General features: G+C 36.0%; 1 protein-coding gene across 1 annotated transcript in view; it reads left to right on the top strand.

Moving 5' to 3' along the window:
- Positions 1-24,877, top strand: part of ZDHHC17 (zinc finger DHHC-type palmitoyltransferase 17) — a 68,571-nt gene extending 43,694 nt beyond the window's left edge. The window contains exons 9-17 of the mRNA XM_064655611.1: positions 563-705; positions 2,893-2,993; positions 9,978-10,102; positions 13,193-13,255; positions 14,432-14,525; positions 18,235-18,318; positions 18,711-18,868; positions 19,668-19,762; positions 21,708-24,877. Coding sequence (XP_064511681.1) covers positions 563-705; positions 2,893-2,993; positions 9,978-10,102; positions 13,193-13,255; positions 14,432-14,525; positions 18,235-18,318; positions 18,711-18,868; positions 19,668-19,762; positions 21,708-21,846 — 1,002 coding nt within the window. The 3' untranslated portion in view covers positions 21,847-24,877. The remainder of the gene's footprint in view (positions 1-562; positions 706-2,892; positions 2,994-9,977; positions 10,103-13,192; positions 13,256-14,431; positions 14,526-18,234; positions 18,319-18,710; positions 18,869-19,667; positions 19,763-21,707) is intronic.
- Positions 24,878-27,326: the final 2,449 nt, after the last annotated feature.

The following is a 27,326-nucleotide window of genomic DNA, read 5'->3' as shown; positions in this document are numbered from 1 at the left end:
GCTTTAACCCTGTGGAACTGTAACAATGCAGTGATTATTGACCTGAAGTGATTTGTACATTGCATTGTGTGTACATGTGCATTATCACTGTGCTTTGAATATCTGGAAAGAGTTCTCTGCCCTCATCAGGAGTTGTACCCATATAGTATAAGACAAAAAAAGGTCCTATCTTCATAGTGCTTCAGTATGACTTTATTACTTATACAAGTGTAGTCTTTAGAGTTCACTGAGATTGCTGTGTGCTGTGTAGCAGTTTATACACTGACAGACTCTTAAAAAAACCCTAATGTTGCCTTGATTCTGCATTAACAGCAAAATCTTTAGAAGGCAGTTCTAAAAGAACAAAGTTACTGATTTGTTATAAAATTCTAGGAAGGCTTATTTTCCTTGCAAATTCTTTAAAGATATGTAAATACAAGAAATGAAAAATTTATGAAGATTCATTCCCCAATGTCAAACTTCCTGAAAATTTAAGTTTTTGTGACTGTCCTGTTTATTAGAAAATATTATAATAGTCTGTTCCTAAAAATAGAGTTACTTACTGGTATTTGTTTCTATGTAGGAATTCCGTCAGAAGGTTATGCTGGGAACTCCTTTCCTAGTTATTTGGCTGGTTGGATTTATAGCAGACCTAGACATTGATTCTTGGCTCATTAAAGGGCTGATGTATGGTGGCGTTTGGGCTATGGTGCAGTTCCTTTCCAAGTAAGTGTTTTACCAGGACACTATCTGTTTAGTGTGCATGTATTTTGCTGGCATTTTTACTTGATAGTCTTAAATTTCTACTTGTTGGAATTGTTTTTTATTACTATTTCTGGGAAAGATCTTGTGCAACTTTAGCTCATGTGATGCTCTGTTGTCTTGCAAAACATATGGAATTACCTTTGGTGAATACCACTGAGCTAACAGAAGCTGACAGCAGAACAGAAATTCAGTCATTATCCAGAGGAGGGTGCTGAATGTCTGTCTACAAAGAGTTATCAGTATAAATTTTGCAGAAAGCAGTCAGTGGGAAAGTTACTGCAAAGTAATAGAAGAAAGATAATGTGCAAGTGTACTATTACAACTTTTTTGCTAGTTAAGAATTTAAATACCCAAAGACATCTAAAGAGAGAAATTAAGTCAGAGTCAGATTTTGTAGCTTCTGTTTTTGTGGAAAGGGGTGGCTACTTTCCAATAGTGTTTTTTGTACATTTTGTTACCGATCATAAAGAATTTTAGTTATGATTATGATTACTTTAAATATATGTAAATGCACCTACACATATATGTGCACACATACGCACACACATGCACATATAACCATGTTCCAGTGGATTTTCAAGATCTGTAGAATACTTCATCTATCCTTTGCTTTTTTTTTATCACACGTAGCACGGGTAGGAGCCCTTTTTGTACCTCCGTGCTTAGAACATTCTGCTTTTCTGGCATTGGATGTCATGTTTATTAGAATCACTTGGTTCTCTTTCCTTTCTGTATCAAGAGGAAAATATATCTCTTGCTTAAACCAAGTTCAGAAGATTTTAGTGAAAGAAGATTTTAGTGAACTTAATACACCACAATGTAGGTGGAGGGTCATCAAGCTTTTGCAGGATCTTGGAGATGATCTGTTTAGTGTTTTTGTCATCTCTGAGGCTGTGCAATTTGCTGACTTCCTCCCACAAAAATCATTTGGCAATGCAAATCCTCAACCGTGCCTCCTACAGAAAGGCACAATAAGATTTTTTTGTCTCTGAAGATCTGTGTTTTGTTAAGTTTTATATTTTTGACCTACCTGACATGTTCAGGATTAACATTCTCTTTCTCTTACTAACATAAGAGAAAGGATAACTTTCTCTTATCCTTTGCTTAATATTTAGTATAAATCCTTTTTGAAATGTTTTTCACAAAATCCAGGTTCAAAGAAACTTCTGCTGTTGTTCTAGTAGTGCTTTCTTTCCCTGTTGAATTTTAGCTAATCTGCTTAGCTGTGTTTTTCTCCCTGCTTTAACACACACAGAAATGCACAGAACTCACTGAAAGATTAGTGCAGAGTAACTCCTGTGTGTCCAAATGTATATTCACTAATTACTCATCATGTTAGCTCATATTCCTTATAGGGTTTTCTCAAAAGACCTAAGGAACTTCTGTTAGAGAGAGGTACTGCAAGGAAGTAAAGAAGCAAAATGGAACCTACTCCCTGCACATGTTTGTGGCAGCCCTGAGAGCACCACCAGCACAAAAAGCAGAGTGGATTAATATAACAATGTTTAGACAGACAATACAAGAAGTTTTATTTTCGGGAGTTTACCTGTTTAGAGTGTGGCTTTTCCTATGGTTCATAGCAATTTTTTCTTGTATGTGGAGTAACCTAGTCACTTTTTTTTTTTAATTAAAGTAGCAGCATTCTATCTTAGAACTTGGCAAATATAGTGATATGGGAAATGATTTAATCTGGGTTTTTTTTGTTGGCAACTGTAACAGAAGCAAAATATTCAGTAATCTAAAATATTTCAAGGCTGATACCACCATGATCTCTTTAGTTTTTCTTACTGAAGTAGTTTTAACATGCCATTTTCATTGTATGGGTTTCCAAAATGTCTTTAGCATTGGAATCTCAAAAGTAATATAGTTTGCAGCCACTGTCCATGTGGCTAGGAATCTCACAGGTTCCTAACTGCTTTCACGGTGTATTTTAGCATGAGTATTTACTTATTCTGCCTTTATTGGCCAGTTCTTGACAGGTTGAAAAAAGGAAATTCTCACGAACTTTGAAGGGAAAAGTGAGGAAATGTATTTTGCAATATCCCACGAGGTATATATTTAAACAGGAACTGTTTTTCTAAAGCAGCAGTTCAGGATTTACTTTTTATAAGTAGAAATATACCATGTGACATTTTTCCTACTTTACAGGTCCTTCTTTGATCACTCCATGCACAGTGCACTGCCTCTTGGTATATATTTGGCTACGAAATTCTGGATGTACGTGACGTGGTTCTTCTGGTTTTGGAATGATATCCTTTCTTTGTGTACACTAATTTTTTTTATGTTAATAGTATGAGGAACTACCCAGCTATATCCTACATATAACAGTAAGTAAGCCAATAAAAATTTTAAAAAGGGGATCTCCATTAAACATTGCTTTCTATATTAATGGTAATTATTTTATTTCTTTGTTTCGGTAAGTGAAAGATTTTCCTCAAAATTGGCTTACAGTAGTCTGCAATATTTCCTGAGCTTTACACCATGTCTTATGTGGAGAGAATATTACCAGCTCTACAAAATATTCTCTAGCTGTGAGGTGACATGGTATAATTGACTGCATTTTCTAGACCGTACTTTTCAGAAAATTAGTAGGCCATTTCATTGGTTTCATATTTAGTTCTTCCTAAAGATTTTGCAAATCTCATACGAACTTTAGATATGCTTGAAAATGTATGTATAGACAACACTAGATTAGAGATTCTGCATATGCCCATCTTTTTCTTGCTTTGATTTTCTGTCTAGATATGAACTTTTTGTACTCATGGAGGTAGAAGTTGATTCAGAGTTCACTGAGGAATATCTGTGTTCCACCACAGATTTTTAAATAACTTTCTTGGGTACTGTAATTTCAGTAGCCAAGAAAACAAAATAGAGATTTGGTGCTTAATACAATTCTTACAGCTGTAAATTGTTCAAGTGAACTTTATGAGGATCCTGGCTTGGATTTTCTAGAAACTTTTTTTTTTCCATTATGGAAGGAATTGCCATGAAATAGGATCATAACAGAGCATACCTTTTGGCATCTTGTTAATATGTTTTACATCCTTAGCTAAATGAGCCTTGTATTTTTGGGTTGAGAGCAGAGACGAGTCCATGCTACCTTTGGCTTCAATTCTGACAGTGTTTGCGAAGGTGCTGCTGTGAATAGGAGTCCCACATGAATGGAAATGACTGCTATGTCATGTTTTAAAAAAAAACCTTAAAAATTAAAAAATTATATCAATATTAATGTAAATGTGTCTTGAAACAGTTATTTAGAAATGCTGATCCTACTACCAGTCTCTCTGCCTGGTCTGATTTTCTATGTTTTAACTCAAATTTACTTACTGGCTGCAGAATGAGGAAAGCGAGTACAAAATGAATATGAAAAACATTTTAAAAAGTAGTAGTTAAAAATAGAAACTTATGTTTACCAATGCCACTACGTGTTTTGGGTTGCAAATGTTGATCTACTGTGAAATTCTTTCTTGTGCTAACATAACATCAGCTTAAACCAAATCTAAGAAGGTGTCCAACTTTGATTTAAAGTCCTTGACTACATTATAATGGCTGGACAGTCAATGCAACTCAATGGTGGCCTGTATTATGGCTGTCAAATTGTGAGGCTTTTATCTTGAAGCTCATATTTCCTCCATAAGTGTCCCAACTTGCTTAGATTTTTATTTATGTTAGTGTTCAGATTAAACAGCTTGAAGTTCGGCATATTTTTTTGGTCATAGAATAATGTTAATTGCCCACTAGGAGTAGTAACCATAGACTATCGGTTACCCTAATAAAGCCTGACTTCAGAATGTCAATAAAATACTGTCCTGCTTCTGTCCTGAGCTGTTGTCTCAAAACCTTTGCAACAGTCTTTTTGTACACAGAAGTAGTAGTCTAAAACCTTCAGTTACTAATTGCTTTCATTAGGGCTGACACAATTCTCTGACAAGCACTTTTAGAGACTTGAGTGCCTGAGGCCATCTTCCTTTAATTGCTGATTTTTAATTGGAAGTCTTTGCAATAAGATTCCAAATTCATTCTTCTTCTGGAAAATTGCCCCGTAGCTTTATTGGATAAAAGAAATTGCATGCCTGCTCTAATTTTATAGCATGAGGCACAGCGTTGTGGTTGGAGAAAAAATTCTTGCGTTTTTACAGCTTCATAGGATTGCTTACAGCAGACTAGAGTACTGCTTATATTCTATAATGTTCAAGTGATAAAACCTGCCCTGATAGTTTTCATGAATTCTGACTGTCTTTTGCTCAGGGAAAAAAGTTTCTAACCTTAAAGAACTATCAGGAATTGCCTTGCTGGAACTTTATGTTATAAATAACATAAAGATCTTAACTGCTGCAAGTGCTACTTTAATCTTTGTGTGTTTGGTAAGAATTTTCTTTTTTTGTAGATATGTTGGAGGTGTCTGGAAGATCATCAGGTCTTGTGGTTTTAATCCTAATGGGACAAAAAAAGGTAGTTGATAAAACGTATCATAAAGAACAAATAAATCCAAAGATTAGCAGTGCATTTTTTTGAATTTCAGGGTGGTCACATGAAAAATAAGGCTCTAAATTCTAAGGTTTGATGATGTGCCTTCCAAAAGACTAATCTTGAAAGTGTACTGAATTTTTTTGTATATGTTTCCATTTTGTTGGATTTTTCTCAGCAGCTTCTGAATCTGGTGTATTTGTTAAAATAGAAATCCTATTCTTGCAGGGAATCAGGAAGTTATGGTTTATGTATTTATGAGTCTGTAGATGGGTTTATTGTCCTATGCTTCCATGCCACTGTTTTGCTGCTTCCTCATAACTATATTTTGCCCATTACAAACGATAGTTATGACTTGCTCTGTTAATGTATTCTAGTCTTCTACTGTTTGGAGAGTAGGGGGAAAATGCCCTCAAAAATCCCACACACTAAATCACTATATTTTAATTTAGTCTTATTGTTAAAAGAAAAAACCCTTATTTAAAATTGCACTTCTAATAATGTGAGACTAGAATTCCACATTTTGTGCTTTTTCGTTAGCATTTATAGGTAGAATGTTTTCTCGTGTCCTGTAAAAGTCCAGGGCACGTGTACGGAGTTCATATCTCAGTTGTTCTTGCAGTCTTTTCAGTTCCAGCTGAACAAATAGTACCTGTTATGTCAGAACATGCCTATACTGCTCTGTTTTTCTAAGATGTCAGAGTTTGCTGTAACCCAAAATATTCACTGTATTTTGTTTTGTTTCTGCCACTTCTATTTGGTGCAAATGGCAGCGTGCAGTTTTGATTAAGTAAACTTTTTTTGTTATAGCATACTACTTGCAATGCTGAGATAATGAGATTATATAAACCAATTTATATTTTTAAAAATAATTCATAATTGACTAATACTGTATTGATTATTTTATTTCAAATGTACTTCATGTATTGATGGGTTTTAGGTTTTGCACACTTTTTCAGTTAGGCATGATTTTAAAACTGGGTATAAGAGAATTCATGATGATTTTCATGCTTTCACAAAGCTGATACAATAGCACAGGATTTTAAAAACTGTAACAAGCTAATTGGTACAGTTAAGCAGTTTTTAAAAAATTCCTATTACCAAAATGAGTTTCAGGAAAACAGTAAAAAGCCTTGCATGCAGAAAGAAAGAAGCCAGCGGCCGTGTTTCTAGAGGAACCAAAGACCCAAAAAATCCAAACTCTGGGCCCAGCTATCCAGAACTTCTATTCCCATGTCTAAATACTTTTTCTAAAGTAAAAAAAATATTAAAAAAAAAATCTGGGTTAAAGGAGATACACTAATTTATTTGCAAGCTAAGGGATTTTTTTATGTTAGATAGCAATGGAGGTAGAGGGCTTTTGCAGAGCTTCAGTTAATTACAGATGGATTTTGTCTAGTAAATGCCCAGTAAAATGAGGTTTCTCATGTAGCTATCTGATGTTGTCTACCTGGACTCTTGGATCCAGATGTACAGCTGTTATGAGTTGAGATTCTGGAGCATCTCTCTAATGAGAACAGGCTGAGTGGGTTGGGCCTGTTCAGCCTTGAGAAGAGATGACCAAAAGGGAACCTCATCAATGTCTATAAGTGTCTGAAGGGAGGATGGCAAGAGGATGGAGCCAGGCTCTTCTAATGGTGCTAAGTGATGGGACAAGAGGCAACAGACAGAAACTGATCCACAGAAAGTTCCATCTGAATATGAGGAAGTCTCTTGTATTTATTCTGATAATTAAAGGATATTGATCAGGACTAGAAGTAGGAAGTTTTAATGGGGTGTTTCTATTTTGTCTCTCTCAGTGAAAACTGGGGGAACTGCATAAAAGACAGCAAACTGGTGGCAAGGCAGAAGGTGAATGCTTGCTGTATCGTGCATTTTTCAGCCTTTAATAATGTAGTAATGTATTTTTCCTTGCAGTTATAAATGAGGATGGTAGGGCAAAACGAGGCACTCTCTGGAGAACCAATTCCCTACTCTGAAGCTATTGCAAACCTACAAGGGTTTCTTACATATGGAGAGTTTTGAGAGATGTCTGTGATGCAAGATGATAACTTCACAGGGGAGTTCAGCATGATTTTAGATGCCTCAAGGGTGAACATCTGTATTGAAGTTTAATGTTTAATGTTTAAGCAGTGACAAAAAATAACCACTTGTAGGGCTCTGCTTCTCTGACCTAATTTAAATATTTTGATACTGAAGGTAGGTGGGACGTGGCTTTTTTCCTTTCTGATGTGTGTGAAGGCATACTGAGTGATTTACGGTGGGTGAGATGAATCCTACAGCTGGAGTTGTTTATCCACATCACGTACCGGAAATATGCTGGAGAAGACAACTTTTAACTTCTTCTGTAGTCTCCCGACATCTCCCGTTGTAAAGTAATATATGCAGGTATCCCCAGAAATGCCAAGGCAGTGGAAAGAATTCAAAAGTTTATTTAGAAGGCCAGAACACGAGAATCTTAAAAATACCTGACACTGCTATTGAAGCACCAGGCCCCAGGGAGAAAAGGCAAGTTCCCACCCTCTCCAGGGCCTTTAGTATCCTGTCCTCTCTGTTTTTCCCCTGCCTTCCCAAGGCCTCTGTACATGTCTGTTAGGGTTGTCTTTCTCCAGCATAGCAGAGAGAGAGATAACACAGCTCTCTGCAACCCCTCTGGACTGCAGAAGGGGGGAAAAAAAGTGCCTTCTTGAGAAGGCACTTGCAGGCTTCCTAAGCAAAAATGAGTTTCCAGCTTTCCCATTACAAATTCTTCCGAAAGCACAACTATTCCTACACCCATCCTTAGCACAGAAGTACCTTATCTGCCACCATGTACATTGTCAGCACTGCACTCATCTTACACCACTGTGATGAAAGGACAGGAAAAACAAACTCTGTGGGATGTCTTTTATGTTCTCTCTATATTTAATGGAGTAAAATGGGGGAATGTAAGTTCAGAAAATTAACAGCTTCTTTATCACACAAATTTTACTTAGTAAAAAAACAATTCCAAAGCGTTAAGGTTATAAAACCCTCTTACTAGATAGAAAATAAACTGTCTCTCCCTATATCTTCTTTAAAAGTCTAGACATGATGCATGGTAATTAGGAATGGGTCATATAATTATTTTCAATTGTATCTTTATTGTTTGTAACAGGTGTCTGATTAAGGTACTTTTAGTGAAAAAACAGTTTTAACTGTTGCAGTAAACCCCCTAGTGATTCTTTTAGTATTCTAAAGAAAATGTAATCTATCTAGCTAGACAAATCAGTTGAACTGGCTTATTCTTGGCAGCAGACAGTTTTAGAAAAAAATAGGAAGAAGTAGGACTGTATAAATTTTGAAGTCAGAGCTTTTCATCTGTAATATATAAAATAGAATTGTGAGTGTTAAGGTTGTAGTATAGCTGTGTTTTTTTCCCCCTATTATAAACTATCAGGAAACAGCTTGTTAGAGGAAAGATTAATTAGCCTTTAGTGAGATAATACTAATATTCTACATATAAGATACATTATTAAAATTTTAATTTAACATGCCAATATTTTTTATTACCAATTCACAGCCAGTTCCTCCCCTGAGCAGGAGGAGAACAAAAATTATTTGGGATACACTTCACGTGACTGAGACTTTGTTAGCATTTCAGAAGTAAAAAAGAGGCCTGCTTGTATTTGTTCCCATTTCAGGGTTCTTTCTCATCACAGGTTACTTAGATCTGTATGTATTTATTTAACTTTCTCAAAATGTAGTGTAATTTGAGTGTGCAGTGATTTGTGCATGAGTAATAGATGTCCTTTTTGCTTGGACAGTGCTGTAGAGGCCTCTGCCACCACAGGTTTGTCAAGTATAGGGCATCTCCTTGCACTTGTGACTTACAGCAGGTATCTTCAGTCAGGTTTAGTCAAGTCTTTTGTGGGTTTATCAGAATACGTAATTTTCCACCTTTTGTGGAAGAGGCATATATGAAGTATTTGGTTTTTCAATATCATTGCTAAGAAATGTTTTAATTCTCTGAAGAAATGTCAAGTGCTCTAAGACTATGCTCTAAGGCATATTTTATGGCAAAGCATTCAATGCAGGAAATATATTTTAATACAAATGGTTATTTTCTGTCTTTATATGGTAAGTGATTTTATAAACACTTCCAGAGAATAATAAATTCTGTGATTTTGTATGTATTAAACATATTAGTATGTTAAAAATAACTGTCATTGATGCAAAATATGGGTACTGCCTTATTATAGGACCAGGTTTCAGACACCACCTTTCTTGGAGATAAGTGGTGTTGGGAGAAGATTGCCACGCAACACTGGTCATTGCAGCACAATTCCTTCTATGGCTAGAAACAGTCCGTCCTGTGATCTCACAGGAATGTCAAGCCACTGAAAACATAGGCAGTCAAATGTCTGTCTTATAAATAGAGCTCTGAAATCTTTGTGAAAACAGGAAATAGTTATTAAGAAAATAAATTTCATGGGATTTAATTTAATTGAAAGAGAAAATAACTGCAAAAACTGAACTATTGTTACTCATTCTTTAGAAAGATAAATGCTTTAGAAACGCCTAATGGAGTACAGCATTCTTGAAAGTAAGTTTTGAAGTTTGAGCAATAGAAAATAGTAAGTACCAAACTAGTTCTTACAGCAGTGCTGAATTTTGTTAATTCAGAAGACAGTGACTCGAGGGCTCTAGTAAAAACGTAACTGAATTTAATTTTATTTTAGAATTGTCAGTGGGTATGTTCAGGAGGAAATTTAGTTTTATACTTTAGATTCCTTGACTGTAAACACATCTCAATTTTTTCTTTATACATCTTCCATTCCTTGCTAATAGCGTTGCACTTTTCTACAATTTTGGAAAATCCTGGAAATCTGATCCAGGAATCATCAAAGCCACGGAAGAACAAAAGAAAAAGGTAAAGCCATGGGATATGTGAAACTGGTTCTTCAGCAGCCTCCCAGCAGCCGATCAGAGTAGTTTGCTGTCCAGTACATTAAATTTCAATAAGTTGTATAACAAAAGGTTTAAAATGTTGCAAAGTCTTCCAGATTTCTTTTTTTTTACATATGGAATATATTTCAAGTCTTACTGATGCAAAATTGCATATTGGTCATTTTAAGTAGCAAAATAAAATTGTGACTTGAATTTTCAAGATAAAAGATTTCTTGAAAAGCATTTGGGTGAAAAAGAAAATGTGAAGTTTCAGATTTCTGCCCTGCTGAAACATATAGCCCATTACAGGAAAAGTGTTAGTTAATTTTATAAAAGTTTTCCAGACTTTTAAGCATCTCTAATTTTCCTTAGCTTTTGTGTCTAAAACTATTAGGTTGACAAACATTTTGAAGCTAAAACAACCAAAACCCATAGTGGTTTGAGGTGGGCTTTTGCTCTGGCATAAGGATTAGAGAAAATATGGATGATCTAATGATTCCTTTCTAGGACATTATATCATTATTTTTAGCATTTCAGATTTTTTTTTAATTGAAGTGTCTTGTTCTCAGCAACCAAAGCGAGCATCAAATATGCCACAATTATACAAGCAGCAGAAGCGTTTTGTTTGTTTTGGTTTGTTTTAAGTTTCCTAGACCACATCGCACCAAAAATGAGTTTTGAGTTTTTACTTCATGGTTACTTGTGAAAACACCCGTGTGGATCAACGTCAGACCGTTTGGAATTATGTCCTTATGTAGGACTGAAATTATAATAGCCATTAAAAGGATGGTTGTGGTAGATTAAATGATTTTTGTATTCTCCAATAGGTTATAACTAAGTCGTTAGTCAGTGTGCAGATTTTAGATTTACTCTGCAAATTCCATTTCTGCTATGGCAATTTTGCCAAAGTAAATTCCAAACTAAGTTCTCCTTCTTCAATTGGACTAAATTAAATAGAACAGTCAGCAATGGCACTTTGATTTGCATTCAGCAAATTGCACAAATATGCAATTCATTTGATCTACTTGCTTAAATAGTTAAGTGTGGTTACAAAAGCCTTGTTGAACTGGTAGGAATTGCAAAATGCAATTTCTTCAGGCAGATGCATATGGCTGTGAACGTTTTGGATTTCTTACATTGCAGCTAACCACATTGTAAAATGTTCTATTGTCACGGGTATGAACCACTGTAGGACGTGCCTTACCTTCGTGCAGTGTAGCACTTCCTAATGTTTTCATAATTTGTCTCCAAGTATTTAATGCTGAGTTAGCCTTTAGCTTTGGAATAAGTAAGCAAAAAAATTCCTTTAATTCCAGATGACCAAGTATGTTTGGAAATGTGTAGTAAGCAACAGTTTCACATGTTTGTTATTCTAATTCTTTCTTCTTTGTTACAAAATAACCCAAGTCACTCTTAATATAGTTCAAAAGCATAGAAAATAGACAAAGGTTTACAAAGGTTTACAGCTCTACCTTGAGTTCTTCTGGGTCTGCATGAAAGTTATATTTAAAAGTTACTCATCTGCTCTTGTTCTGTTCTTCTGAACTTTGGGATTTTGCTTGTGGACAGTACTGAACTCCAGTGTTGTGCAACACGCCATGTACATTCCTTTGTGCATCCTTTTGTGAGTCTGTAGTGTAGTGGTATACTCCCACTGAAATCAGATGGACTATTTATGAAGTTGTCCAAAATGTATTGTATGAAATTGTCCAAGGTATCAAAAGTCATGCCAGCAGCATTAAAATCAGAGTAGGTATGTCTTCATGGGGTTTTTGCTGTCTATTCATCTGGATAATATACAAAAGTCCCTCTTGTGAGGGAGCCCTTTATTTTCAAGTCCTATACTGGGAAATGTTGGAGCAGTGATGGGAGAAGGGGTGAGAAAGGGATGCAAAGAACTGGAAGCTGGCAAGTTGCAAGAGGGACCTGGAAGGGCTTATGAATGTCAGTGGTTGCTTGGAGAGGGAATATGAAGGGTTACAGTGGGGGGGGGGGCAAGTATACTGTGCAAATAGTAGGTGGACAGATAATAATCAAGGGGAAAAAAAATAGTGTAGCTTTCAGACTTTAGTATCAGCCAGCTTTTACTGGTTACTTTGAGAAAAAGTTTCTATAAATTTTTCCTAACCAGTTTAGTATTTTAGAGGAAAACTATGATTTCAGTCAAGGTACCTTAGTGTTCATCATCTAATTAAGGAAGTTATCTTTGTATTGCTATGATGAGAAAATAATTGTAAGGACTATTTTATTGCTTGTGCAATGAGAAACCAGCTTGATGAAACAATATATGTGGTTTGAAAGGGAGAAGTAGATTAATCTATTTGCCATTAAGCTATTTATGCTGAGAGAATTCCTTCTAGTTCAAGGAAGGCTATGCTGGCAAAAGATGTTTTGGGGATATTTTCCATATGTTGCAAATGTCATTTATGTCTCACATGGCATGTTTTCAGCTGCTGAATTTTAAAAATTTTAGGAAACCATTTAATGGAGTAATAGGTTCCTTCTTTTCCAACAATCAAGTGGGTACTGAAGGAGTGTACAAAATAAAAATGCCGTCATTTAGTGTGACAACCCTTAAGAATATCTGTAAGAGGAGGTTTGGTTTGCATTATTTATTTTCTTTCTTGAAGCTTCAACATCTGAGGGACTTCTGTAAAGAAAGGCTGTTTTTAGAGTGGCAGATCCTGATAGCTAGTTTTACTTATGTTCTTGTTTGGAAATTCAACTGCATTAATGTTAATAGGTTTAACATGTTAGTCAAACTGTTGCTGATCACTCTGGATGTATCAAAGTTACTATAAGCTAGCTTTTTCTCTAGTTAAACCTAAATAGACTAGGAATAAGTATAAGCTAGAATTAATTTAGAAGTGAATTTAGAAGAAGAATGTGTATATTGGTTTAATAAAGAGATTAAAAATCAGTTTCATCTGAATTTAATTTGTTGCTGTGTGTAGAAATTACCTGACATAAAAAGTTCACAGCTATGGGTCTGAAAATGATTTATCAGCATTTATTTATGTGCTAAATTATAATTTTTTCTTTTTTTCTTTTTTTTTTTTTTGTTTTGTTGCAGACAATAGTAGAACTTGCAGAGACAGGAAGTCTGGATCTCAGTATATTCTGCAGTACCTGCTTGGTAGTGTTTTTTTAACTAAATTTCAGCATTTACTATTATTTTTTTCCTTTAATGCTAAGCCAAAATTAATCTTCCAATACTGAGCACATATTTGACCTTAATAATGCAGTTTCAAGGGCAAGGTTTATTTGTAATATTTAATTTGTGTTTTCAATAAATAATATGTCTGTACACAAAAAAAATGCAACAGTAAGAGGAAAAAAAGATCACTGTGGAAATAACTTGCCAAGTATTCAATATGTCTACTAAGATGTTTGGTTATACATCTAACAAGTTATGAAAATCACGGGTGACATTCCACTGCCTCTGTAACTCACAGCAAAAATTATGTTGTGCTTCTAATAAAATACTTTGTTCAAAAATTAGGTACATTTCTCTATTTGGCAGTAGTCAGGAGGGGGAAAAAAATCTTAATTTTCATAAGGAAATGTAATATGTTTCTTCTTTGGAAGTTAACTAGTAAATATAAAATTCTCAAGATCGTCAGTGTTGCACTGCAAAGCTCTGACCTATATAGAACATGAGTGATGTTAATATTCCTAGTTTTGAAGCTGGTAAATTATAGACGGATTTGGCGCCTTAAAAACTATGTGTGTACATACATATATAGATAGATAGATGAGGGTGTGTGTATATAAATATACATATATATACAAGACCACTTCTTTCAAAACATAACCTTTCAAGAAAAATTGTTGAGAGTAATTTAGCATTTTAAGTTCCACCAAGTTCTGCTTGTTGAGTTGTATTACTGTCTTTAGAAAATAACCTGAAGAACTTATATTAGAACTCAGTTACAAATGATACTGACAGAATCATGGAACTCAAGCTCATTCTGTATTTTCATTGTTAAAAAGCTGAAATGAAGCTGGTTGCTATGCAAAGCTCAATAGCTGGGGGTGATAGAAGAACTTTGTATGGAGAAAATAATCCTTTGTGTAACAAAAACAGTGTGAAAATCATTTCAGCGTGGTTGTAAAGATGTTTGTGTTAAACAATGTATACATTAAGTTTAATAGCTGGGATTGCTTTAAGAATTAGCATCAAGTTTTAAGTTCTCTAAGGAATTAACAATAGCGAATCAATTTACATTTAAATTGAGGGTTTGGGGGTTTTTCTGTTTAAAGTATATCAGGGTAATTTGCTTTTCTAAACAAGTGTCAATAACTATTACAGATACGGAAGCCAGTGAGGTCCAAACACTGTGGTGTTTGCAATCGATGTATAGCAAAGTTTGATCACCACTGCCCATGGGTGGGTAACTGCGTAGGTGAGTAATTTGCTAAAATACTGTGCAAGGTTTTGTCTCTTCTTCTTTCACAGTGAAAGTGACTTGGCTTCTGCCAAAGTCTGAGAAAAGCAGTCGAGGACTTTAGGTAGAAGAAAAAAATTTTCAGTATTGAGCTTAATTCTTTTTCTATGTGTGGTTTTCTGCTTTATTCTGATTTGTATTGTCTTTCCTTAAAGTTGTTCTGTGTCTAATTCAGTTTCCTATATATGTATTTTTATTAACATAAACTCTAGTCATGAAAAGATGCAAAGCTTAACTGCTGAAAAGGCATGTGCGAATTCCACAACTATTATCCATTACATAAGATAGAAGATTTTCATTTTCACCAATAAAATTCAGTAATTTAATGGGAAAGTATACGTATTGAAAAATGTCATGATTATAGCAGTTAGATACCGAATGACTTCCTATTGAGGTATTCTCCTCTTTTTGACCATCCAGGTTGTCTTTTATTCTCCCCAGTGATTGTGGAAGGAATGGATATAGAACAGGAATAAAGTCTCTAAATGCTGCTATTCCCTGTCAGTTTTTAGAAACTTATTTGAAAGCCATTATTTATGCAAGGAGCACTGAAGACTTCACAGTTAGGAAATGAGTGCATCTTGCTTCACTGGCTTAATTTTTTAGGATGCAGGCTGAGGTAACTTTAATCTTAGGGAGGAATTAGGACCTGGCTTCACTGACAGCTGGCAGCCAATAAATGCTTTATTGCAGTCTTTCCAGTAGATATGATAATCAGAGTAGTTTAACCTGAAAATCAAGAGTAAAGTAGTCAGTCCTGGCATTCGAATTTTAATAGAACATTCCTAAAGTCTCATTGAGATCGACTTATATCATCCCCTTCTATTTTATTTTTCCTACAGATGTTACTACCTGAGATACTTGTGATTTATATTTTAGATGTTTAACAATGAAGAACTAAGAAATTTTTAATTTAAACAGGCAGGGGAGCATGGGCTCAGGTTTTGGAGACACTTCAGTCATAGTTTGTTTTGCAAGAGCGCTGAGGAATACATGTCAATGTGACAGAACCAGTGTTTTTATCAATAACCGGAAAACCAAAAAACAAATGGGGGAGAAAAGACCTTAGTTTGTGTGTCATGAAAGTATGTGAGTAATGAGATTAGGTTAGGTGGAGGAAATGGTTTTTGAATAACAGTGATGATGGAAAAGCAGAATCTGTCTTATAGTGGTGTGAGTGGGATAACTGGAGGTAAGAATAAACATTGGGGCCCTTGAAAGTATGCTGGGAAAAAAGCATTAGGAATCACAGTATGGGAGGTGGAGCTGAACTGGAGGGGAGTGATGGTCTGAACAACCTTATATGGCTTCTCTGTCTCTCAGATTGGTACGTGGTCACTCTAAGCATAGGATTGCAAAATAGAATCCATTCTTAAAACAGCATTTGTGGTATGTTTGCCAAAAAGGGAAACATGAATCATGCCTTTCTGGAAAGGTGGAATTTGGATGCATGTGGAATGTGTTAGAAAGATAAGAATGTTGCTAAAGATAGGATCGAGAAATCTTGTAAGAGTGTTTACAGACACTCTAAAATAAATCCTTTGGGGATAAAACTTCGCACATAAAGAGACTTAGAATATTTTTACCATTCTGAAGAGGGTGACAAAAAGTGCAGACTATTTGAAAAATAAATAAATTGGCAACTGGGGCAAGTTATTTTCCTCATACCTGCAGAATTATAGTTAAACAGCAAGCAAGTCTCTACAAGTGATCATATTTATTTTTTTAATAAAGTATCAAAATAGCATTATTTTTTTACAGTTTTTTAAATTAAAAATAACAAGCTTTATTAAACTTGTAGTTGGATTTCAAACACAAACTGCAGACTTGCAACAGAAATGTAGTTTTCAAATAGTAGCATGAAAATCTCTAGAGCCAAATTTTAAGCTGTAATATCGCAATATATGCTGACATTGTACTGAATTATTTTTCTGATAGCAGTGACTCAGAAGTTAGGTTCTTGTGTACCTGAGAAATTGTTGCATGGTTTAGAAAAATTATCACTTTCCCCTCCTGTAAGGAGTTAAAAGTTGGAAAAATTATGAAATTAGCAAACTGTCTAAATCCTACAGTATAGCTCCATCAGTAAGGAGAATCAGTTCTCTTTATTTTATGTTATTACTTATGTATAAGCACAAGCATATAAAATAAATTAACAAAAATTCTTACAGCATTGTTTTAAGTGTGGAGAATAACTCACTCTGTTCCTGCCAGTCCAGGATGAAACTGTAGAGCATAGTGCTGTGTTTTGTCTAGTCTTATTCAAAAATACAGTTTCTCTGCTTGCTTTTTCTGAAGACTTTTTTTTTTTTTAACTGTGATGAAGATTGTACCTGTTTCATTTACAGTTTTAAATGCTACACCTATGTTTTTACCCCACACATATGGATTTCCTGTTAGGCAGAATTTGGTCTAGTATCATTGAAGATGTTGCTAAAAGAAACATTGCATCAGTTGCCTCTCAGATGGACTTCTAGGTCACTGTTTAACTTCTATGTTTTTAAAAAAATGTCTTTTATGAAACTTAACAGTTCTGAAATTTAGAATGCAAATGAAAATGATACCTCAGGGAAATTCCCAGCACTTTCTCATATGCCCTTAGGTGATTAAGGCAATGTTACAACATAATTTTATGTCTGCAGGAACTTGTTTGATTTTCAAGGAAATGTCTTGTGTTTAGTCTAGCTTGGGTTGTATGTGTGTTTTTCCTCATCTCTTATTTATACAGTCTTTCAGCTCACTGCTAAAAGCACTTGATTATTTTCTGCCTCCAGAGGATGCTCTTGTTTTAGCAGGGAAAACATTTGACATAATGAAGAAGTAAATGCTGTGGTAGATGATGACAGCCAAGTCTTTTGTAGTCATTATCATCTCTGTGGGTTTAGTTTACAGCCTGGAGCTGTTGGAAGGTTGCAACACTGGACATATTTTACATCCAGAAGGAAGGCTGAGTACTTCAGTATTATGATGTACTCACATAAGAAGCTTATTTTAGCTCTATTAATGTTAAAAATAGATCAGTCTTTTAGTAACTGAATTTTCTTGCATTAAATTGTCTAAAGCAGAGTAGTTTTGATCTCATTCATTATTATAGCCAGGTTCTTAGGCCTCATCTGTTCAGTTACATGTATCTGTTTTACAAGTTCTGCTAGATACTTTATTTTTAGCTAGCTTCATGAAGCAGGTAAAACCTAAGGTGTAAGTTAGCTTATTAACAAATATACAAGGAAGCTTATGTATTTGTTCATATTTCTGTTTCTTTTAAGAAAGTGAACTCTGAAGTCTGACGATTTTTTAATGGCTTTTAAATAATATTTTGATGTGTAATTCCTGGCTGTTGAGGGCTCTGCAACAGCTGGCACCAACATTGTTCTAAATATTTCTATCAAAAATTTTATTAGTTCCTGGAAGAGGTTACAAATGAATTAGTGAATTGCAGTTGTAATGTGATGGAAATTGAAGAAAATTGAAGAAACATTGCTTTGTTGTCTGAGAAGTAAAAAAAACCCATACGCCAGCTAATTTCACTGTCTTGAAGTTATATGGGCTTAATATTGGAGAATAATGTTTCTGTGTATAAAATAAGCGGTACTTCTAAGCAAGTAATGAAATTTTCTTGTCTTTCTGTTGAAAGTATAGTAATTTGATCCCTGTTGTACAACTTTAGGAGCAGGGAACCATCGCTATTTTATGGGATACCTGTTCTTCTTGCTTTTTATGATCTGCTGGATGATTTATGGATGTATCTCTTGTGAGTAAATGTGATGTTTTGTTTTGGTTTTTAAATTGCTTCTAAATACTTCATCTCCTTGTAGGGATTTTTACAAATTTTTGCCTTATCAGAGTGGTGGATATTTTTACTCTGTAATTGAACTGCACATTAATATTTGACTATATTGGGTGTTTTAATTTAGATGATGATGTTTTCCTTGTCCGAGATCTTTTTTTTAATTCATAAGAGCCAAGTATGTGCATATGGCATTTATTCAAGGAGTTGGGAAAGGAAAAGAGAGCAAGTAAAACTATTTTGGCACGTTGTTATTTTCTTATTTAATTTATCACATTCTAATGTGAGCATTATGTTGATGTACAATAAACATACCTTAAATCTCCTGTATATTTTTTGACACTTTTTCTCTCTAGACTGGGGTTTCCACTGTGAGACAAGTTACACAAAGGATGGATTTTGGACCTATGTTACACAGATTGCTACCTGTTCTCCATGGATGTTTTGGATGTTTCTAAACAGTGTGTTTCACTTCATGTGGGTGGCTGTGTTACTCATGTGTCAGATGTATCAGGTATGGAAGAGCACTTCACTTTCAATGCTGAGCCTTGGGAGTGACATAAGAATATGAAATAGTTCTGTCATTTAAATTTTCTTGTGCATTGTGCAAGACCAAGTGTTTGGTCTCTCAGCCTTGCTCTTGTAGGCAAGCATCTGTTCTCTCGATCTTACGCATCATTCACTTCTCATTCACTTGGACTTTCTTTTTTCTACCTGCCTCCTGCCTTCCATTCTCAGAATGACAAAAAGGTAAAACAGACTAGAGAAAGGCAATAAAGAATAATAGAGGTTAAGATCTGTGGGGCCAGCTTGGAATAATGCTGTATGTCATTAGCAGAAAGAGAGTGGTAGCTTCAAAGAAAATGCAATAATTTCTTGCATTGCCTCAGTGTGATTTGAGGCCACATTACTGTACCAAACTCAAATTTTCTTTATGCTTTCTAAGAGAAGTCATACTGAAAGCCTTCAAGTATGACATGAAAGACTTTCAGTTTGTCTTGTCATTAATGAACCATGAGATTTAATCTTTCCAGAGGTCCTAGAAATAGAAATTATCCTCTAAGACTTAGGTAAAACTTTTCAGTAAATTTAAGTTTTGTCCTGCTTTTTCTACAATATTCATCACGTACAACATATATCAATTTCAAAATTTTATGTGTCACATTTCGACCTAATAATTTCCCCAGTCAAAAGCTGCTGCTTCAGAAGAAAGAATTTAAACTAGTAAATTTGGTTCTTTTTTAGTCTGGCTCATGCAGGACTTGGTTGCGTGTTTTTATGTGAGCTAAATTACTTATTCTTCCTGTCTTCAGATATCTTGCTTGGGTATCACGACAAATGAAAGAATGAATGCAAGAAGATACAAGCACTTTAAAGTTACAACCACATCTATTGAAAGCCCATTCAAGTAAGTTTTAAAGCGGACACACTTTATTATGACACATTTCTTATGTGTAGCCTTAAATACTTTTAGAGTATTTTCTCTACTTGGAGTGCTGAATTTAGCTGTTTTTACAGTAACACATTCTCTCCAGTTAAAGGAAGTGATAAATGTTTTGTAGTGTAGAGATGCATAAACACGGAAAAGAATGTGGTTGTGTTTTGCTGTAGAGTTTATGGGGAAGTAAATATCCTTTTTATAAAGCAAATGCTCAGACCAAAGGTGATTGCTTACTGCAGCATGTTGATGTTGACCTGGATCTTCACTTCCACACTGGGCACTTTCTCCTGATTAATACTTAATGTGCTGTTGAGTTTGCTCCCCTTTCTCTCTTTTCTGTGAGAAAAGAGGCTTCACTTTCTTCCTGTTCAAGAGGAAGAGCATGGGCAAAGCTATTTGAAGCAGGATGCCCCAGGAACTGAAGTGGGTGTTGCATAGGTGAGACATGGGCTTTTGGGCTGTATGTAAAAGGGTAGGTTTGGATTTTAATTTCTGTAGGGCTGAGGGTGCAAGAGGAAAGAGTGGGGCTCAGAGGTGAAGTAGCGCTGGGATGGGAATACAGCGACATGGAGCAGCTTGTGGAGCCAAGGCGGGAAATAAATGAAGGCATGAGGCTGGTATATTGGTGGGTTGAGAGTGTGTTACAAAAGGAGCTGGGAAAGACAGAAGCACGTGCCATCCTGCTGTATATGCTATGTCTCCTGTGGGAACCAATGGTCTTTCAGGTGCCACCTGGGGAAAAGGAGGTAGGAGTTGTGATCAGGATAGTCAGCATGGATTCATGCAGTCCCGTGCAATGTGCTCTAGAATGACCCTGCTTGAGCAGGGAGTTTGGACCAGATGACCGACTGTGGTCCCTTTCAACCTGACCCATTCTGTGATTCTGTTATGTTGTAGATGGATTTCTGTGCTAGAAATAATAAATAATAAATCTCTTTTTTTAATATCTCTTCATACAAAACTTGTAGTAAGAAGCAGACAAGCATCTCTGTGTGGTTGCAATGTTCCTACAGATTAGAGTTGTAGCAAAACTGGATAGTTATTTTTCCTGAAGAACACAAGGTGGTGCATAGGGTTGGAAAAAACTGCTGGTTCAATCCCCAAATTAATGTCACATTCACAAACCATTTTCACTGAAATAGCTGCTATTATAAAAATGGCTCCTGAAAATAACACCAGATATCCAAAATAACTGACTTGGCATTACCTGTCACATGAAGCATTGACCTCAAATAGTTGTCATCTCCTCTTTGCTTAGACCTGCTCTTGCATATGTTATAACATGAGCTTCTCTTCCAGAAAACCGTGATCTATTCAGCCCATGTTTAATTAAGTGAAAAACCCCCAACATGTTGGAATTTTTATATAGGTTTCCTAAATATTTGACAATTCATTCAGCCACAGAAAGTGCTTGAATAGTTCATTTAATTCAGATAATGCTTCCTTAATTTTGTGTTGTCAAGGGACTTGGTTGATCCTAGACCTGCAGCTGGTGAACCAGTATGTATGCAAAAATAGATATTAATAAAGATGGAAATTATTCTAGGAAGACATTACTTCATGCTGTTTTGCATCTGTAAAATGCAACTTTCCTCTTAGGGATCTGAATTACCTTGCTGTGCTACATGATGGTGTACTGCTAATAACATGTTATATTTCTCCATACAGTTTTGGTAGATAGTGAAAGAAAGTTGGTGTCTTGATTATGTCCAACGATCAAACATTAACCAGTCTGGTGACTACTTGTTGTTTCAGAACTTGCTCATCAATAAACATGATTCTGAACTGAAATGGTTTTCTGAATTTAAGAACTTAAAGGGTGAATAATCAAATTTGTAGGTAGGCAAAAGATGTACTTTGTTAGATGAGCCATGATATTGCTTACTGACGTGTATTTTTGTTTTGTTTTTAGCCATGGATGTATAAGGAACATTATAGACTTCTTTGAATTCAGATGCTGTGGTCTTTTTCGGCCTGTTATTGTGGACTGGACAAGGCAGTATACAATAGAATATGACCAAACTTCAGGATCAGGCTACCAGCTAGTGTAGCACCACCTTCATCCTGTGCGCATATCATACTGAGTGGTGCCTGAAAAATTTTCTCTCTCTCTCGAATCCGCATCCCTTGAAGAGTAGCATGCTATGTGTAGGGCTGATGATGAATCATAAAGGTACCTTCTCTTCATCAGAATTTTATTAACAAAAGTAAAAATGGACAGAATAAACTGCCAAACCTGATACGGAAGAGGAGGAAGATCAAAAAGGGATTTTAACAGTTCATAACATGAGAATTATTCATGACAGCATATTCACAGTATTTGTTGTTGGGTTTTTTATTTAAGGTCTTTCACAATGGAGCATGAGATTATTGAAGTATTGACATAAGTAGTTATGTTGTGCTGAGCAAAAAAATTTGTATCCCAATATCAATAATTCCACTGAAACAAGAATCTAGAATATAAAACTAAATTTCATTTTACAGAGTTCACTGATCGCTATGTTGTAGTTCCTGTAATGTGATTTTTTTTTTTAATACAGATTTTCTGTAGTATGATGTACATTGAAAAATGTGCTTTTTAGTACTGTTAAAAACATTGTATGGTGGGGATCCCCTGTAACATGTAAAGTTATAGCAGTAGGGCACGTCAGGTAATGATGAGAAAAAATATATTGCCCACTTTTTTTGGTGATTGTTTTTGCCACCGGTTAGTGGTAAAACTAAATACTTGTATTAACCCTGTTCTGAAATAATGTAGTCTGAAATAAAGAACTGTGCCAATAAGGAAAGCTTTTCTGTCAAAGTTAAAGCCCTGCTTAAATGCATGATACACCTGTAAAATTAGTTTACAGTATATAATGTTCAGGGAAAAAAAGTGGGGAAGAAATCATTATCTTTGAAGTAATTGTATGAGCAACTTACAAACTAGCAATGTTTTAGTGTTAAGTTTGGTCCTCACACAGTACAGTGTAGTGTATTTGGAGACATGTTGGAAGAGAAATTGCATGGAGGATACCACAGATGTGAAAGCAAAAGTCTCAGTTATAAAAATAGAAGATAGTTTTAAATTGAATGCAACTGCAGCAGAAGAACCCAAAGTAGCCTGAAATGCTTACTTTGTTTGGATGTGAAATAACAGAAACCAAGCTTTAAAAAAAAATAAATTAAGAATCCCCATAATTGCACACACGCACAGAAAATGCAAACCAGCATTCTGAAGAAGATGGTGTACTGGCACGTGGAAATCACTCTTAATTTCTATTTTTAAGTTCTCATGCTACAGATAGATTTGGAAGGTAAGGAATGATCTGAAATTGCATTCCAAAGGGGCTTTTCCTGAATGTGATGCACTGATTTTTGTTATGGTGTTTTCATATACTCATAGTGAATTGTTCACTGCTTCCTTAACTATTGTTTACAGAGAGACAGAGACTGAGAATCAGGTTAGTTCTCTTATAAGTGCTGTAGCAACCCAGTGGTTCGAGGAACCTGTGAGGGGAGTTTGGGGAGGGACCTGAAAACAGATGTCTGAGACCAGTGTAAAGAATGTGTATCTGTATATAAATAATTTATCAAATAGTTTTCTCTCTGTGAGTGTGTGTTTAGTGTATTTAAAGCTGCTCATTTTCATTTTATTCAACCAAAAAAGTGTAGGAAGATATCTAATGAGCTTTTAGTGATGTTCAATATTGCTGTTAATAGGCATTATGCCCTGCAAATTCACTGCATGTTTGATGCTTGGCAAAATTAGCGTTTTCTGTAATATGCAGATTACAGGTAATAAAGCAATCTAGTGGTATTCCCGGCCCTTGCCTTAGTAAGAGAAGCAGTGAAACTGTAAATAGTTGATGTTCAGTATTTGCAAGTAAACATTTTTTCTGTAGTTGTTCATTGATCTCAAGACACACACTTAGTTTGCAAGTACCAGATATCAGGATTTACAGAAGTGCAGCATTAGAGTACTTGAATGTTTAATACTGGAAAAATCAACATCATTCTTGGACACAGTTTTAACAGGAGAGGTTTGGGTATAGGGGTGGCAAAAAGCTTTTGCTATTGTTGTCAGACAAAATTTGTAATCCTAATGAAGAACACGTCCTATTTCAGTGAAAACAGTTGACTTCAGTTATTCATATTTTTTCCTAATCAGAAAAAAGCATGAAGACTTTACAGTGTAGTTTCTTTAAATCACCAATGATCTTCTGCATATTTGTTCTTTTTTTATTCTTTATTTCCATATTTCTGTTGGGGGTCGGTTGACTTGAGGAGTTTCAATACACTTTATTAAATATTGCCTAGCCACCAGGAGAGCAGTTCAGTACATGATACAAGCTTTGGTTTTAGTTGCCCAGTAGCATTAACTGCCATGAATTGTGTCATGCACTCCATGTCAAATATGTTTTAAAAGAAGAGGTGATCTTTGGAAGCACATAGTGAGTTCTGCACTATTTACTTATCAGTAGCTCTCTGGTGACAGTTTTGTTGAGACCTGCAGAATTTGAACAATAGTAGGTAATTGTGAAAAGTAACATGCATGTATGGATTTGGGACGTATGATGTTTCCAGTGCAAAATAGAACTTGTCTTGAGTAACACTGAATTGTTTATGAAATCGTAAAGCAAGCAGGGCGGAGCCAACTATGCATTTTTCTGTCAAGTTATCAAACTTAAAATTCACTTGTTGAACCAAAACTGCATTGCTTCTGAAACTTAACTAAGTTGATCCAGACCAACAGCAGATCAGACCAACTTAATCTGACATAGGTAGAATAAATAGGAATTTTGTCTTGGCCCTAAACATGTGCTGTTTCTTTGCAGGTTTTTGTATTCTTTGATGTCCACCAGATTTTTTTTTTTCAAATAATGTGTAAAACAGCATCACTACATTTTAAGCTATGGATTCTTTTGTATATTCTTTATTTATAACTGTGCCAAGTATTATTTTAATACTGTCAAGATCTTGATGTGTATTACATTGTGAACAAAAAAAAAATCTGTAAAATGTTTAATAAATTAGCTCTCCTTACATAAATTAAATCTGTTAAATTTTGTAAGTTATTAATCAAATAAATATTGACTCTTAGATGCAGTGTTTGTCTTGACTTGGGATGTGATTTCATACAGTGTTGTTTCTGCCCAGTTTCAGAAGCCGTACCGTGAAAAAATAGCTGTCGTCTTGCAGCTTATTTTAGTAAAGTCTTTCTGAAAGACATACAGATGTCTTGGAGATAGCATGCACCCAGTTCTGTGCAGATGTGAGATCCTGTGAGCTACTACCCTGGATTTTGGTAAAGTATACCTTTGTAGTACCAGTTGAAGTTACCATTCACTAATTAGATATTCCTGTCTTTTGAGCAAAGCATGCTGGCAAGGTAATGTTTTTAAAGGGAGAATTCCATCTAGGGAATGTTTCAGGTGGCCAAAGGTACGTATTTAATGACATTTGAGGTATTCTAAGGGTAAAAGAGACATCCACATAAGGCTAGGAGGTGTTACCAAGATGTGTGCTTCTAGGTGGCACTTACAAGAGACAGACTACTGACTACCCTGACTCTTCTGGTCCATGCTGTTTGAGTAGAAACAAGGTAACAGTCCAAGTTGGAATTTAATCAAGACATTTAAAATCAGGAACATATATTAAAGTATAAGGCTAGGACTTAAGAGCACACCTAAAGGGGAGAAAAAAGTCTGTTTTCTACTGAGTGTGGTTTCAGTGTTGACACAGAATTGTTGGTGCTGTTCTCCCCTTCCCCAAGCAATGTTCCTGGTGAGGCTGTGTCCAGGCTCACCTCTGCTGACCACCCTTTTGGCTTGTCTGGTAAAGACCAGGGAAGGTACTTTTAAAAAAAAGACATTTTACCTTCTGTGCTGAAGGTCTCCATTTAAGATTTGCAGTGCTCCATCAGAACAGTTGCTGCGCTTGGGAGGTATGGGTGGGCTCCTGATGACTTGAAAGCTGGTTCTTGGGTTTGTTTTACTTGGGAAGAAGCCTGCCCTCCGCATCCTCATTATGGCTTGATTAGAGTTCAGTGCCTTGACCTCCCATTAGCTGCCTTTAAGTAAAATCAGATGGTTTTGCTATGAAAGCAATGCCTGCAGTATGAGTAGCAGGGTCAAAGGTTTCTGCCCAGGTTTCCTAGGCTGTGCCGTTGCTTGCTTCCTAACTCCCACCTGAAATGTGTGCTGCTTCTGCCTGTCTTTTCCAGTTCTGATCTTTCCCTCTCTGTGAACTGAGTCTGTTTTTCCTCCTATCCACATGGTTCCTTTGTAACCTGTACAGAATGCTTTTCATGTATTATTTTGAGTAATATGTATTTTTCTGATTAGGCTTTTGGCTTCCATTGCTTCACTGCCTCAGACCACGGTTGCTGGAAACTGCCTTAGACCACACTGACACACTTGTTCACTTGCTTAATGTTTTCTTGCAGCATTCCCAGTCTTGAATGTGTTTCCATAAATTCACTTGTGAAGGGTTCTTTTTTTCCTAAAAAAAAGAATCTTTTTTCCTTTTTTTTTTTTTTAACTAACTTCTGTTTTGCACAATGAGGGTTGAAACTTCTCTCCTGTTGAGAAGGTGGCTCCTGCTTGCTTCACAAGAAGTTCAAGTGTGGGTGCTGTGAGCTCAGTCAGGCCTTACGGGTGGGGGCTGCTCCAGCTGCTAAAAGAAGCCAAGCTCTTCTGTGAGCTTTCCACTCGAGATCTGGCTAAGGCACAAGTAGTTGTCCCCTACTCATAGACCTTTATTGGCAACAGTTCCTAAAGTGTTGGGTTAGCAGAGTGAAGGGTGAAGGCCCTAGTTTGGGTTTCACCCACCTGCTGTGGTCACAGGGAGAAGATCTACACTGCCTTCAATGCATTTAATTGCAATTACTCCTTGCTCATCAGCTTCAGTTCAAGTCACGTTTTGAAGGCAGAATTTTCTTCTGCTCTATTGTTGGGCTGCAGTTGCTTTGTCAGGTATTGTCTTCAAGAGGCCAAAACCCTCCCCCATTTTCAGGGAGCTAAGAGTCCTAGTACTACCAAGAAAAGGTCAAAAGTTGCTCTTAGACCCAAGTTGGATATGATAGTCCAGAGCTTGGCCAGCTGCTGAGGAGGGATGGTATTAATCTGCAGCTGTCTTGGTGGAGTATTATGTGCATAATAGCACCTCAATACTGAAGCACATGCAACCCCACAGAATAATATGGTGCAAATGGTTTGTTTTTTGTTTACTAGAGACTGTGGCAGAGACGTGCAGCAGTTTAGGCACACAGCTACCCATTATCTATCACTTTCAGAGCTATGTCACTGTACAGAGCAGTAGATTAAGATTTACTACTGTGCAGTGAGCAGCTCGTTGCCTTGCACGTGCATATGTAATGGTGTGATACTGGAGGACAGGCATTCACCTCTGAAGACCATGACCCCTGCTCTGTATGCCCAGCTTTCAGCAAAGGTCTGCACCAAGTCTGTAAGCATCGTATCTCCCCCCCTGAGCTGCCCCAGCAACACTCCCCTCACCTTCATTGCTGACAAAGCAAGCAACACTCCGC

The sequence above is a fragment of the Pseudopipra pipra genome, chromosome 5 (genome assembly GCF_036250125.1).
Source record: "Pseudopipra pipra isolate bDixPip1 chromosome 5, bDixPip1.hap1, whole genome shotgun sequence".
Classification (NCBI taxonomy): domain Eukaryota; kingdom Metazoa; phylum Chordata; class Aves; order Passeriformes; family Pipridae; genus Pseudopipra; species Pseudopipra pipra.
Note: the sequence above shows the minus strand (reverse complement) of the source record. Positions and strands in the feature narration are given on the sequence as shown.